Source organism: Tachyglossus aculeatus, chromosome 3 (assembly GCF_015852505.1).
Source record: "Tachyglossus aculeatus isolate mTacAcu1 chromosome 3, mTacAcu1.pri, whole genome shotgun sequence".
NCBI classification, from domain to species: domain Eukaryota; kingdom Metazoa; phylum Chordata; class Mammalia; order Monotremata; family Tachyglossidae; genus Tachyglossus; species Tachyglossus aculeatus.
Window position 1 is genome coordinate 58150456 of NC_052068.1, and position 16052 is coordinate 58166507.

The window sequence follows — 16052 nt, forward strand, 5'->3', positions numbered from 1 at the left end:
ACAGCAGGCATGTGGTAGAACTGGAATTAAAACCTAGGACCTCTGATTCCCGGGCCCACGCTCTTTCCACTAGGCCACACCATTACCTTGCAAAACTTTAACTTACCGTTGGACTATTCAAGTCAGGAGGTGTAGACATGTCCCCAAACAGATCCATCTGGTCAACACCCTTAAAAAAATATTTTCGATTAGATTCAATCGTGGCAAAACCAACTCACCATAAGTAACAGGATCAAGTTTGTTGGTACTATTAGTAGTGAGTTGGGCATCATTAAAAACAAACAAACATTTGGGAGAAACATCTATGGCCGCAGAGGATGTTAATGGATCTTTCAATTTGAACTCCTACTGTGTGCAAAGATGACAGTTCAAGGATCCTGGGAGAGTACACCAAGAGGAGAAGACAGACCTTGACTTAATTTACTGCTGAGTGAGGAAATAGGGGAAACTAGGCAGATCAATGGGAAAAAGGAGGAAAAGTAGGTACAACTATTAAGAGCGTGGAGTATGCGAGCAGTACACATAGAGTGTTCTAGCAGTAATAATCATAATAATGATCATCGTGGTACTCATTAAGTGCTTACTATGTGCCAGGCACTGGGGTAGATATGAGGTAAATCAGGTTGGACACAGCCTCTGTCCCACATAGGGCTCACACTCAGACCCAATTTTACAGATGATGTAATTGAGGCTCAGAGAAATTAAGTGACTTGTCCAAGGTCACACGGCAGGTGTGGCAGAGCCAGGATTAGAACCCAGGTTCTTCTGACTCCCAGGCCCAAGGCTCAATCCATTAACAACAAGCTGCTTCTAGTTGGATTTGGAGGGAATTTTCTGCATGTACAGCACTGTACCAAGCCCTTGGGAATGTAAAATAGGATTAGGAGATGATTCCCTGCCCTCAAACGCTTGCAGTCTAGAAGTGGGGAGACACACCAAGGTAAAGTGTGTTTAGAAGGAAGAAGAAAATGGAGGTACTTGAATACCTGCTTAAGTAAAAAGGTATGTATGATACTATATGTGCTATGGGAGACTGTGACCCTTATGTGTCACACAGCTACTCAAGTAGCAGTTGAAAGATAAGCTTGTAGGAGGTGGGAGAGAATAAAATTAATCAAGTAAGGCCTGCTGGAAAAGGTATTTCAGAATGATGCTAAAGATGGAGAGAGCTGTGGTCCGACTGATCTGAATGGAGACGGGGTCAGAGGCAGGAGACATGAAAAAGATACTGAATAGGTTAGCTTGGGAGAAATGACAAGTGTGTGGGGGGAAGTGGAAATAGTTAAGGGGGAGTGTACATGCACAAACTGATTAAGTGCCTTAAAGCCAATGGTCAGGTGTTTCAGCTTGATGAAGAGGAAGGGGTTTGCCATTAGAGATTTTTGAAAAGTGGTGAGACACATGCCAAACTATGTTGGAGAGAAGCAGCATGGTCTAGTGGAAAGAGCATGGGCCTGGGGGCCAGAAGACCTGGGTTCCAATTCCAGCTCTGCCACTCGCCTATTGTATGACCTTGGACAAGTTACTTCACTTCCTTCAATCATATTTATTGAGTGCTTTCTTTGTGCAAAGCACTGCACTAAGCACTTCCTTGTGCCTGTTACCTCATCTGTAAAATGGGGAAGAAACCTCACTCAGACTGTAAGCCCTTTGTGCTATAGGGATTGTGTCCAATTTGATTATTTTGTATCTAACCCAGCATTTACAACTGCTTGACACATACAATTAAAAAAAAATATGATCTAGGCTGTGGAGTAAAGCTTCCACTGGAGAGATTGGAGGTAGGAAGATCAGTGAAGAGGCTTAGGCAGTAGGCCAAGTGGGATATGGCAAGTGCCTAGGCCAGCATGGTTGGCCGTTTGGATGGAGACCAAGATGGTAATGCTGGAAGTTTTATGGAGGAAGAAATGACAGGATTTAGTGATCGACTTGGTATTCACCCCACAGCACTTATATACGCATCTGTAATTCGTTTATATTAATGCCTGTCTCCCTCTCTAGATTGTAAGCTGTTGTGGGCAGGGGATAATAATAATAATAGTGATGGTATTTGTTAGGCGCTATGTGCCAAGCACTGTTCTAAATGCTGGGTAGACACAAGGTAATCAGGTTGTCCCATGTGGGGCTCAAAGTCAATCCCTATTTTATAGATGAGGGAACTGAGGTACAGAAAACTGAAGTGACTTGCCCAAGGTCACACAGCAGACAAGTGGCAGAGCAGGATTAGAACCCATGACCTGACTCCTAAGCCTATGCTCTTTCCATTAAGCCACACTGCTACCAACTCTGTTATATTGTACTCTTCCAAGCACTTAATGCAGTACTCTGCTCACAGTAAGTGCTCAATAAATACCACTAATTGATAGACTAATAGACTGCATATGGGAGTTGAGAGGGAAGAGTCAAGGAAAACGCTAAGGGATCCGGAGGACAGGGGTGTTGTGACGGATGGGAAAGTTAGATGCGCAGAGAGGATTTGGAAAAAATGTAGTTTAGTTTTGAATTTTTGACCTTTAGGAAATATGCAAGATGCCTGAGGAGAGGAGTTAGGGCTAGTGTAAATGTGTGAGGTGGGGGAGAAAGAGATTTCCAAAGTACTAATAGAGAAGCAATGGAGGATACCAGTTTCATTTTTCCAGCTTGGCCCTCAAGAGTCAACAGGGCCTCACTCCCATTCTAGAAAAGGGGAAGCCAGTGGAAAACAGTTTTACAGTGGTACATTTGAGAAGCATTCCACTCTTTAAAATTAAACCAAGAGTTCCAGAAAAAAATCTCTCTCTCTCTCCCACCCCCTGCAATACACACCCACACAGAGCTACATTGAATGTTAAAGTACATGGTAGTTTGGGTGACTTGAGACATGTGACATTTACTGGTTACTAGAAAGACCAGGCAGAGAGAGACACACAGAGAGACCATAGTTTTACCTCAACAGTCTTGTTGGCTTCTTCAGTCTAGAAAGGGGAGGATGAAAAAGGAGAGGAAAAAGTTAATAGGAGAGGCACTTAAAAAGTGTTCAGCGGTAATTACCAGATGAGACATATCTGATTACTTTATATCTATCCCAGTGCATAGAATTGGCCTAACACATAGTGAGCCCTTAACTACCATAGTAAAAAGCAAAACAAGACAGAGACCTCAACCAAGAACCTTCTTTCAAGTGAGAGAAAGAAAGGGGAGAACTAAGATTGCCTGCTACGAGCTTTATACCTCCCACAATCCTCTTTCTCCACTGCAGCTCCTGTAAGTTTTTACACCCTGCAGAGCCAGGTCCTCCCTAAGAGTCCCTTAGATGCACAGATTTCTCATAGCACCATGGGCTCAATTTCAAGAGGGTGAAGCAGTCCACACAAATTAACTAGATGACCCATTGATAACTTTCCAACATTGAAGAAAACCCATCAGTTATTCACTTGCCTTTTTCTTGTCTTCATCTTCCTTTTTCTTGACATTATAGATTACTTGAAAGAGGTCCTTGAGATCAACTACTAAGGGTTCAGCCTAAAAAATAAATGAGTGTTTTATTTCTGACCATAGATCTGGTCTCCTCCTTGATTCCAGTTAAACTGAATGAAACCCAAACCGGTTTTCCCATCTTCCATCCCCAACTCATAGATTTTTATGATTGTTCCTACGTGAATCCTACTTTTTCCCCCTAATGTGCTTGCTTTGAGTATTCTTTGGCCCAGGTGTTTTTTTCCCCCAAGGTGGAGAGAAGGAAGCTATTCTTTATTTCTGTCTGTCTTCCCTTCTAGACTGTAAATTTGTAGGCAGGGAACTTGCCTGTCAACTTTGTTATATTGTACCCTCTCAAGTGCTTAATAAAGAGTTCTGCACACATTGATGATGACACCAAGATTTTTTTTTAAATGGTATCTATTAAGAACTTACTATGTTCCAGGCACTGGAGTAGATAAAAGATAATGAAGTTGGACACAGTCCTTGTTCCACAAGACTCGGTAGGAATTCCCATTTTACAAATGAGATATTCAAGGCAGAGAAGCTTTAGTGACATGCCCAAGGTCATAGCAGACAAGTGGCAGAGGCAGAATTAGAACGCAGGTCCTCTAACTCCCAGGCCAGGGCTCTTTCCACTAGACCGCACTGCTTTTCATGCTACCTATGTCCTCATCCACTTATCATGCTTTGAGTGACAAAATACCCCTGCTGCGCTCTAATTCAGCAGTCTCTCCAGAGGGAATTGTCACCTCTCCATCTTTAGCAGCCCTATCAGATGGTATGCAACCAATTTTAAAGCATTGAATTGCCATTTTGGATCAACTAGTTGTATCCCCTGCATCCTTACTTCCAATACACTAATTGCCTAGGAAACCTTTCTGAAAGAAAGCATTCAGTCGATGCTCTCTTGAAGTAGTCTGACACATGTCTCCTTCGCATTTCAGACACTAACTTTATTCCTTCCAGAAAAGCTTGGCAAGGCCAGAAGCAACATTTTCTCATAATATGTAGAGCCACCTCCCCTGCGTCTGATCTCTCATAGAGCCTAAATCCTGATATGGGGGGAATTTTAGAATCCTCATGTGCCATATGAATCAGACTGGCGAATATGTAAGATCAAAGGCAGCTATGCTTGATGGACTAGAACCAAAGCTTAAGTCTGTTTCTCAAGATTTTGAGAAGCAGTGTGGCTTAGTGGAAACAGCATGGACGTGGTAGTCAGAGGACCTGGGTTCTAATCCCAGCCCTGCCACTTGTCTGCTGTATGACCTTAGGCAAGTCACTTCACTTTAAGCAGCAGCTTGGCTCAGTGGAAAGAGCATGGGCTTGGGAGTCAAAGGTCGTGGGTTCTAATCCCAGCTCTGACACTTGTCTGCTGTGAGACTTTGGGCAGGTCACTTAATTCATCTGTGCCTTAGATACCTCATCTGTAAAATGGGGATTAAGACTGTGAGCCCCACCTGGGACAACCTGATAACCTTGTATCTCTCCCAGTGCTTGACACATAGCAAGTGCTTAACAAATATCATTATTATTATTCTCTGTGCCTCAGTTCTCTCTTCTATAGAATGAGGATTAAGACTGTGAGCCCTACGTGGGACAGGAACAGTGTCCAAACTGATTATCTTGCTTCTACCCCAGCACTTAGAACAGTACCCAGTACATAGTAAGTGCGTAAATACCAATGAAAGAAAGGAAGAGATGTTTCTGAATAAATCTGATTGCTTCTTTAAGGTCACCCTTATTCAAAAGAGAAGCAGCATGGTCTAGTGGATAGAGAATAGGCCTAGAAGTCAGAAGGACCTGGGTCTAACCCCAGCCCTCCACTTGTCTACTGTGTGACCTTGGGCAAATCACTTCATTTCTCTGTGACTCAGTTCCCTCATCTGTAAAATGGGGATTAAGATTGAGAGCCCTATGTGGGACAGGGACTGTGTCCAACCCAACTATCTTTTATCTACTACAGTGCCTGGCACATAGTAAGTGCTTAACATAAAGAACAATTATTATTATTATTATTACTATTATTATTATTAAAAGTCTCCAAAGAGAAAGGAGGACACCAAAATTGATGCTGCTCATATCACAAAAAATTTGGAATGGGAGGAGAGGGATACATTACATTTCAGTGTTTAAACGTGTCATTTAGATTACAAAATTATGTAGAAGAAGTTTAAACATATATAGCCGTTCTATACTGGCTGAGCAAGGCAGCCAGTTGAGACACAGATTTCAACAAACCAAGCTCCTACAAATAAACCTATAAAGACTTTGCAGATTAGATATAGCATGCGAATGTAAGTTACTCGATACCTATATCAAATGTAGGTTTCATGAAAGCAAAGTTCAAGTTAGATTCACAACCAAGACTGACTGGTCTTCCCCAATAGAGGATTAGTGCGTGTTGAATAATAAAAAAAATAAAAAAGACCCCCAGCTTCAAGCATTGATAAGTGGTTTCATTCCTATGGGTTGAGTTTCAGCCACAAACTCTTTAATTAGGACAACAGATAAGGGGCTCACAATGTCTTCATGTAGGGTAGTTGGCAGGCTTGGAAGCCAGTTTTCTGGTTTGCTATTGGCACAGTCGCCACTTAAAGTTCTTAGTCTGACACCCTGGTTCCTCGAAAAAGCTTTCACTTTCAGGACATCACAGCCTGTTCTAGCCCTGCCTGTTAAACAAGATGTTGGGTCACATCGACTCCACCCTGTGCTCTGGCTGAAAAGTAACGGGATCCTGCTTTGGCAGCCAAGAGGCAGTCTGGTGTTCATTTTATGCTCAGTGGTTAAACCCCTCAGTTCTGGACTAAATAGCCTCTTTTGAGGTTACCATAGCAACATCTGCAGGCCAACCTGCCCTTCTGACATCACAGTGTTTCACTATGAAGACAGCAGTGTTCGAATTCATCGTTTTCCCCGACTATACTTCTCACCTGCTCCAGCCTGCTTGGAAGGTGGTGCCCTCAACAAGAAGGGTGGAAAGCCGCTTCAGATGAGAACTCAGTGGACCTATTGGGAAACAGTGTGGCCTCATGGATAGACCACGGGCCTGGGAATCAGAAGGACCTGGGTTCTAACCCCTTCTCCACCATTTGTTTGGTGTGACATCTTTCAGGGGAGGAGGATCAATTAACTTCTCTGTGCTCACTGTGAATAGGGAATAAGTCTGCTTATTGCTATACTGTACTTTCCCAAGCACTAAGTACAGAGCTCAATAAATGCACAGTAAGCACTCAAATATGACTGAATGAATGTGTCTCGGTTAGCTCATCTGTAAAATGAAAATTAAGGCTGTGACCTCCAGGAGGGATAATGTGTCCAACCTGATTGAGCTGTATTTACCCCAGCACTTAGTATAGCACCTGGCACAGAGTAAGTGCTTAATTCCTTATTATTATCATCATCATCAGCCTTGTGAGGATTATCTGTCTCTTTCCTGGGGACACACCTGCATATACATGTACACACACCCTATGCAGAAGGAGTGAGTGTTCGATCAGAGAAAACACTCACCTGCTGGGCAGTTTTTATGGCAAAGAACTGGTGTTGTCCTTCTCCCCCACATACGTAGCCAAAAGCCCGATTGTCCGTCACATCACGGGCAATAAAAGAGATTTTGTTCACAGGATGTTCGTGTTCGATCACCTGGATAAAAGGGAAGGAATCAAAGTTAGCCAGCCTCCAGAAGCTTAAGGCCAATGTCTGAGAGGCTGAGTGTGGTTTTTTTTTTTTTTTTTTAAGGCAGTCTTGGTAGAGGGCTAAAGCTGTATTTTCTCTTCCATTTAGAGATTTTCTTAAGGGTAAGCAGGGGGAAGAAAGTTTAGGGAAACAATGCTTCCTCTGTTAGAAAACTATTTTCACAGTGGAGGTCTTCTGAAGCTGCAGCATAAGTTAAGTGGGGAGGGAGAGCGGAAATGATTGTAGAAGGATGAATTTCAGGAGGCAGGAATTGAGAACCAAACTGGGCTTCAGTCTCCTGGCTTGAAGCCACCTCTACTCCACAGATATGTTATGCAGAGAACAAAGGCATCTAAAGGCCGCGTGAGGTTTTCTTGAGTTGAATATCAATTTTAAAGCTGGTGTCATTAATTTAGGGCAGTGTCTTAAACCTAGATCCCCAGGTCATAGCCAGGAATGAGTCACGCCTAAGAGATTGGGCTTCTATATTTGAGGGCCATTAGGGAAGGAATTATCTTATCCACTCCCTTCCCTCCATTGTTATACCTGCACGAAGTTTGCAAAGTTCCAGTTCTCATGGCTGAGCAGAAAAGGAAGCTGTTCAGAGAAGGGAATTAAAATTCCCCTCAATAGCCTACCACCAACTGTTGTCCGAATGCTCAGTTCAGACTGATTCTTACCCCAGTTTTCTCATCAATGATTTTAATTCCAGAGAGTGAAATGTTCACCCAGATCTTCTGTTTGTGTTGCCCTTGAGACCGAGCGGCTACGGCCATTCCCTGGTGAGAAGAAGAAAAAAAGAAAACACATGAGTCAGAGTCAGCATTAAGCTTGGGATGAGAATTGACCACATGCTAGTGCTTGCAAAAAGCTCAGGAACAGTGGTTTTGCCAGAGTTCTTGGAAACAAGTTTTTGAACTGTGTCTGCCCAGGATAAGCATTAACTGCTGACTGAAGAGAGACATTTCGAGGAATCTTGCTTGGGTCTTAGCAGCCCAGTTAGCTCATGACATCAGATTATTATTTTTTTTTAAACCGTATTTGTTATGGTTATTACTACTATTTGCGGGCTTACTATGTGCCAGGCATTGTTCTAAGTACTGGGGTAGCTGTAAGGTAATCAGGTTGGACACAGTCCATTTCCCACGTGGGGCTCACAATCTTAATCCCCATTTTACAGATGATGTAACTGAGGCACAGAGGAATTAAAGGTCACACAACAAACAAGTGGCAAAGCCAGGCCCTGACTCCCAGGCCTGTGCTCTATCCACTAAGCCACACTATTTTTTTTCCTGGAGGATTCATTCAATTGTATTTATTGAGCACTTACTGTGTGCAGAGCACTGTACTAAGCGCTTGGGAAGTACAAGTTGGCAACATATGGATTCCATCCATGAGCCATTCTTTAGGTTAACCAAGGAGTCTGCCCAAGTGACATCAAGCCTCTGGGCTCCTCCAGCTTGTCTAAATGACAATGACATGGCAGTGGAGAAGCAGCATAGCTCAGTGGAAAGAGCACGGGCTTTGGAGTCAGAGTTCATGGGTTCAAATCCCGGATCTGCCAATTGTCAGCTATTTGACTTCGGGCAAGTCACAACTTCTCTGGGCCTCAGTTACCTCATCTGTAAAATGGGGATGAAGACTGTGAGCCCCCCGTGGGGTAACCTGATCACCTTGTAACCTCCCCAGCACTTAGAGCAGTGCTTTGCACATTATTATTATTATTATTATTATTATTATTATTAATAGTAATAATGACTTCACTAAGCCTTCTTTGGACAGAGCAGAAGGGGGTCAAGAGAAAGTGGACCAGTCCCACTTGCGGCTGTTGGGCAGGAAGATATCTAGTCTGAGGGGAACTCAAGGTTTTACAGATGATGAAACAGGTTAAGAGACTTTGTTGAGTTCCCACAGCAGGCCAGTACCATAGCCAAGTGGATAGAGAACTGGCCTGGAAGTCAGAAGGTCATGGGTTCTAATCCCAGCTCTGCCACATGTCTGCTGTGTGACCTTGGGCAAGTCATTTCACTTCTTTGTGCCTCAGTTCCCTCCTCTGTAAAACTGGAATTAAGACTGTGAGCCCTATGTGGGACAGGCACTGTGTCCATCATGATTACCTTGTATTTACCCCAGCACATTGAACAATTCCTGGAACATAGTAAGTCCTTAAATATGGTTTAAAAATAATAATAATCTGATATCATGAGCTCACTGGGCTGTTAAGACCCAAGCAAGATTCCACAAAATGTCTCTCCGGTCAGCAGTTAATGCACATCCTGGGCAGACACAGTTCAAAAACTTGTTTCCAAGAACTCTGGCAGAACCACCATTATTCCACAGATATGTTTTGCAGAAAACAAAGACCTCTAAAGGCCCTGTGAGGTTTTCCTAAGAGTTGAGTGTCAATTTTAAAGCTGGTGTCATTAATTTAGGGCAGCGTCTTTAAACCTGGATCCCCAGGTCATAGCCAAGAATGAGTCAGGTTTAAGAGACTGGGCTTCTATATTTGAGGGACATGAGGGAAGGAACCCAATTTATCTACTTCCTTCCCTCACTTAAGCACTTAAATACCATAGTTATCATCATTATTATTATAGTCTAGCAGATAGAACGTTAGTCTGAGAGTCAGAAGGTCCTGGGTTCTAATTTCAGCTCCACCACTTGTTTGCTGTATGACCTTGGGCAAATCACTTCACTTCTCTTTGTCTCAGTTCCCTCATTTGAAAATGGGGATTAAAACTGTGAGCCCTATGTGGGACAGGGATTGTGTCCTACCCGATTATTTTGTATCTACCCCAGCACTTAGAACAGTGCCTCACACATAGTAAGTATTTAAATCCCATAATTGTTATTAATACAGCCTAGTGGATAGAGCACAAGCCTGGGAGTCTGAAGGACCTAGGTTCTAATCCCAGCCTCACCACTTGTTTGCTGAATGACACTGGGCAAGTCACTTCACTTCTCTGTGCCTCTGTAACCTCATCTGCAAAATGGGGATTCAAACTGTGAGCCTGTTGTGGGACCCAACCCAATTTGCTTGTATCTACCCCCGGGGCTTAGTATAGTGCCTGATGTATAGTAAGTGCTAAACAAATACTACAACTGGGGTAGACTCCATGATCATCCTGCCTCCAACTCGGACAGTCGTGACTAATAGATCACCTAGCCCAGCAGGGCCAGAGAAGTGGCTCATCATTTCTAATAGGAGGGAGTCCTAGGAGTTTAAAGTGATTGGTACAAGAATGCTTTCTGCTTTGGCCCCATTGAAATCTCAGTTAGGGAAGCAGCATGGCCTAATGGAATGAACATGGGCCTGGGTTCTAATTCCAGCTCCACCACTGTTCTGTCCTGTGACCTTAGGCAAGTCACTTAACTACTCTGTGCCTCAGTTGCTCATTTGTAAAATGGGGATTAAAGCTGGGAGCTCCGTGTGGAGCATGGACTGTGTTCAACCTGATGGTCTTGTATCTACTCCAGTGCTTAGTACAGTGCCTGGCAAGTAGCAAGTACCATAAATCTTCTAGACTGTGAGCCCGTTGTTGGGTAAGGACTGTCTCTATATGTTGCCGATTCGTACTTCCCAAGCCCTTAGTACAGTGCTCTGCACACAGTAAGCACTCAATAAATATGATTGAATGAATAAATCAAAAATTAAAAGTGTGGGCCCATCTCGTGAGGATGCCAATTCATCAAGGGACGAATTTCCACCCCTCCCCTTGCCCACCTCTCCCTACCCGCCATGTTGTCCCATGTTGCTCCTCCGGCAATCCAAGATTTTACCTTGAGCTTCATCATTGAATCCTGACTCATCTTGTCTCCTCTTGCTTCTGGCACATCATCAATGCCAATGAGCTTGGCTTTGTACCTCACCCCATCACCTCTGAACCTTGCCAAGAGGAATTCATCAGTCTTTTCGGAACCTAAAGAAAGCAGAGCAGTTTGAGAAAAGGCCCCTCCAGGGGGTCATGAGTGAAGAAGCATTATCAGACAAGAATGGTAACAAACTCCTTACCACTAACTTAAATGCACTCACAGCTAGCCCCCTGCTACTTCACCTCGCTGATTTCCTACAGTTTATCCTGCACATTGTGCTTCTTTAAAGCCCATCTTCTACTCACTGTACCTCAATCTTGTCTGTCTCGCTGCTGACCGCTTGCCCATATCCTGATCTGGAACTCCCTCCCCTCCTTCATATACCACAGACCAGAACCTTCCCCACCTTCAATGCCTTATTAACATCACATCTCTTCCCCAATTAAACCCTCTTTTCCCCGACCTCCTTTCCCCTTCTGCATTACCTAGGAACCGGGATCTGTATTCTTTAAGCATTTGATATTTGTCCCACTGTACTAATGTACCTGTCCCCAGTTTATTTTAATGACTGCCTCCCCCTCTAGGTTGCAAGCTCCTTGTGGACAGGAAATGTGTCTACCAACTCTCTCCTATGGTACTCTCCCATGGGGTTAGTACAGTGCTTTGCATGCAGTAAGCACTCAAATTCCTACTCTTTTTTTTTTATAATGGCATTTTTTAAGCGCTTACTATGTGCAAAGCACTGTTCTAAGCACTGGGGAGGTTACAAGGTGATCAGGTTGTCCCACGGGGGGCTCACAGTCTTCATCCCCATTTAACAGATGAGGTAACTGAGGCACAGAGAAGTTGAGTGACTTGCCCAAAGTCACACAGCTGACACTTGGCAGAGCTGGGATTTGAACCCATGACCTCTGCCTCCAAAGTCCAGGCTCCTTCCACTGAGCCACGCTGCTTCTCGCTGCTACTCTTTAGAACCTTTATAAATTGGAGAAACTAGTACATCATTTGTGGTTGGTTGATTCATTCAATCGTATTTATTGAGCGCTTACTGTGTGCAGAGCACTGTACTAAGTGCTTGGGAAGTACATGTTGGCAACATATAGAGATGGTCCTACCCAACAACAGGCTCACAGTCTAGAAGGGGGAGACAGACAACAAAAACAAAACATGTGGACAGGTGTCAAGTCATCAGAACAACAATCGTCCAGAATCTCTGCTCAGGCCTTGAATCGCTCCCTTCATGGTGGCTGATTTTGGCAGTCCCACGCTCAGGACTTCTCCTCAGAGGCTGGGAAGGGAAGTTTTAGAACTTAAGGTAAGGAGTGCCATCCTGGGACAGGTCACTGGCCCACTCAGCCCGTTATATTGTACTCTCCCAAAAGCTTAGTTCAGTACTCTGCACACAGTAAGCACTTAATAAATTGTCACTTTATTGTTGTATTGTACTTTCCCAAGTGCTTAGTACAGTGTTACACACGCAGTAAGCTCTTAAATACGACTGAATGAATGAATGAACAAATAAGAATGAATGAATGATTCTGTCCCTGCTAGGGGCACCAGAGAACTGTTACCCTCCATGATACTTATTCCCATGCTCAAGGACCTGCCTTCTGAAACTTTCAAACATTTACTCTTAGTAACCCAAAGTTTTACAAGAGAAGTTTCTAACTCCTTGAGTTCATCCAGGTAATTCCTCTCCCAAAGCAGAACAGTGTAGTAGATAGAATATGGGCCTAGGAGTCAGAAGGTCATGGGTTCTAATTCAAGCTCCACCACTTGTCTGCTGTGTGACCTTGAGTGAGTCACTTCACTTCTCTGTGCCTCAGTTACTTCATCTATAAAATGGGTATTGAAACTGTGAGCCCCTCATGGGATAGGGACTGTGTCCAATCCAATTTGCTTGTATCCACTCCAGAGCTTAGTACAGTGCCTGGAACATAGAAAGTTCTTAAATACCAATATTACTATAGTCAACTCTCCCAAGTCTCTTCTGAAAGCTTACTGCACTTGCACTTTTTGCTAGGAGAGGTGAATCTCATTTCCAATTTTATAAGAGGGGAAATGGAAGCTAAAGAGTCTAAGAAATTGATTTTTCCCCTTTCATACCAACCCCTGCCCTTTCATACAAGAGGCTTCATGCTCCTCTCCACAAAGTGCTTTTAAAAATCGAAAGGTCATGTTCGGTTTCTCTCCTCACCCTGATTTTTAAAATGAATGGAAAAAAAAAGAGGGGTCGGGATCTTCCATTCTTACTTGTTGGGAACTCAGACACTGACTGCCTACCAGAATAGATGAAATTTTGCCATAGTACATAACTGTTTGGAGTCATTGATTGTGTCATCTTTCAACATGTTCTCACCGGTATATCAGGTACTTCAAAGGGTGGTAGTACAGGTCATTGTCAATTGGGAAGTTTAATGCCGCTTGAAGGAGAATAAAAAGGGACAGTGAGGAGTTTGGAAGTTACCCAAGGCTGATGGGGGATATGGATATTGTTTAAGATTAGTCAGTTTAATTGTGGCTCTAGTTTCTTTTGGGAAGAAAGAATCTGCAACAAAACGGTACATTGTGATTTGCAAGTCATTCTTGTGTTCATTCATTAGTGTGAGTGTTTAGCAGACCAGAACACGGTACTAGACACCTGTACTCTACCCACTGTTCCTCAATCGTGTCTACCTCACTGCTGAATCCTTGCCCATGTCCTCTCCCTGGCCTAGATTCACATCCATTTTATATATGGAAGACCAGAAACTCTTCCCAACTTCTCTTTCCCTCATTAAGCCCTCTTGTCTCCTATCCCCTTTCCCTTCTGGGGTGCCTTGGATCTTTATCCTTTAAGCATTTGATATTTGTCCCACAGTACTTATGTATATATCCATAGTTTATTTTAATGGATGTCTCCTCTAGACTTCAAGCTCCTTGTGGGCAAGGAATGGATCTACCAACTCCATTGTATGGTACTCTCTCAAGGATAATACAAGAAGAGTAGAAATCGAGAGAAGCAGCATGGCTTAGTGGAAAGAGCACAAGCTTGGGGATCAGGGATCGTGGATTCTAATCCCAGCTCCACCACTTAGCTGTGTGAGTTTGGGCAAGTCACTTGACTTCTCTGTGCCTGTTACCTCATCTGTAAACTGGGGACTGACTGTGAGCCCCACGTGAGACAACCTGATTACCCTGTACGTACCCCAGTGCTTAGAACAGTGCTTGGCACACAGTAAGCACTTAAATGCCATTATTATTATAAACAGCATCCTGCTTACCAAGAGTTCTGTAGAAGCAAAGATATTCCTTGTCCAGAGGAAAGCAATGTCATGAGCCAATACAGGCTTGCTTCCTCTTTCTCCTTTCTATTCATTATTGCAACAACTACTCAGTCATTACTCCATCAAGATAGATGGCTATCAATTTATTAGACTTCCTCAGAGTCATCGAGAAAGGGGCTAGGACAATGAATTTGAGGCAGAAATTATCCACAATTTAAAATTCCAAATGTCAATATCTACAAGTACAACTGTATGTAGATGTTTTTATTCACTTATATTATTGCCTCACTTGCCTTTTCATATTTTAAAGAAAATAGATCAAAGATTTATCTTGTGGACCAGCCAACAATCAATATGTCAAAGAGGGTAGGCAGTATACAGTTCCTTCAAAGTATTCTATTGATACGTCGGAGAAAGAATAAATTTGATCACTGGTATGTTAGTGCTTATTGTGCACAGTACACTCTGTTAAGCTCTTGGGAGAGTACAATTTAAAACAGAGTTGGTTGAAATGTTCCCTGTCCAAAGAAAGCTTACACTCTAGAGGTACTCGCTGCTGGACTGGAAATTAGTCTGACTCACATATGACATGGCTTATGTTCTTACGGCTTGGTAGGAAACAAGAAAATTGACTTCAGTCACTGAAATATTTAAGGCACTGAAAAATGATCATTTATAAATATCTGTTTGATTTTGAAACATACGCAGTCATAGCCATGTGTGTGAAGGATAGCACAAGAATGCTTTGCTGATGGGTTTGTCTCACACTGGGCCTGTTGCTCTATCCTGATTTTATTTTACATCCTCTGCTTGGAGAGAGACCCCTCTAGACAGCTACTTGTCAAGCTGGTCTGTCCTGCATTGGTCTCCTCAGTAGGCCAGTATAGTGTTCTGGGCTCCATAAATAAGATTAAGAGCACATTTAGTAGATATAATTCCTGCCTTCAAGGAGCTTGCAAATGCAGATAACTCATGATGGATTTATGTAAGAATAAGGATAATATGCAATCTGAAGAGCCACTACAAAGTCAGCTACAGCTTTTCCTGACACAGCCCTATAGCCAAATTGGAGAAGCAGCATGGTGCAGTGGATAAACCTTCTGGGAGTCAGAAGGTCATGGGTTCTAATCCTGGCTCTGCCACTTGTCTGCTGTGTAACCAATTCCTCTGGGCCTCAGTTACCTCATCTGTAAAATGGGGATTGAGACTGAGCCCCACATAGGACAGGGACTACGTCCAACCCGATTTACTTGTACTCACTCCAACACTTAGTATAGTGCCTGGCACATTTGTAAGCACTTTAGAAATACAATAATATTAATAGTAATCATAAAAAATTGCAGCCATTAATTCTGGATATTATCAGTATTTTAGAACTTGTTTTCCATTTTGATTGTCTAGTCTCTCGCTAGCTTCAAGGTTGAAACTTTGGACTCTCATCCCGCCTTGTCCGAGGCAATGCTACTGGAATACAGCAATGCCAGCTTTATCCTTTTCAGTCAATTGTATTTATAGAGCACTTACTGCATGTAGATCATGGTACTAAAGACTTGGGAGAGTACAATTCAGCAGACGCATTCCCTGCCCACAATAAGTTTACAGTCTAGAGGAGGAGACAGACAATAATATAAATAAATGCATTTGTCTCATACAGGGAAGGCATGAACTTATTCACTTATTCATTCAATTGTATTTATTGAGCATTTATTGTGTGCAAAGCACTAAGTGCTTGGGAGAGTACAATGTAACAGACCCAAACCTTGCTCACAGCGACCTCCTGCAAACACGTGCACAGTACGTGCTCAATAAATAAGAGTGAATGAGTTAATGAATGGA

At 43.1% G+C, this 16052-nt stretch overlaps 1 protein-coding gene across 2 annotated transcripts in view; it reads right to left on the bottom strand.

Annotated features, from left to right (window-relative positions):
• DAB2 (DAB adaptor protein 2) overlaps nt 1-16052 on the bottom strand; it is an 86586-nt gene that overhangs the window by 24662 nt on the left and 45872 nt on the right. For both annotated transcript variants that reach the window (XM_038743681.1, XM_038743680.1), the window contains exons 3-8: nt 10918-11057; nt 7818-7916; nt 6973-7104; nt 3418-3501; nt 2928-2954; nt 107-169 (exon numbers count right to left, since the gene is read on the bottom strand). In XM_038743681.1, coding sequence (XP_038599609.1) covers nt 107-169; nt 2928-2954; nt 3418-3501; nt 6973-7104; nt 7818-7916; nt 10918-11057 — 545 coding nt within the window. The remainder of the gene's footprint in view (nt 1-106; nt 170-2927; nt 2955-3417; nt 3502-6972; nt 7105-7817; nt 7917-10917; nt 11058-16052) is intronic.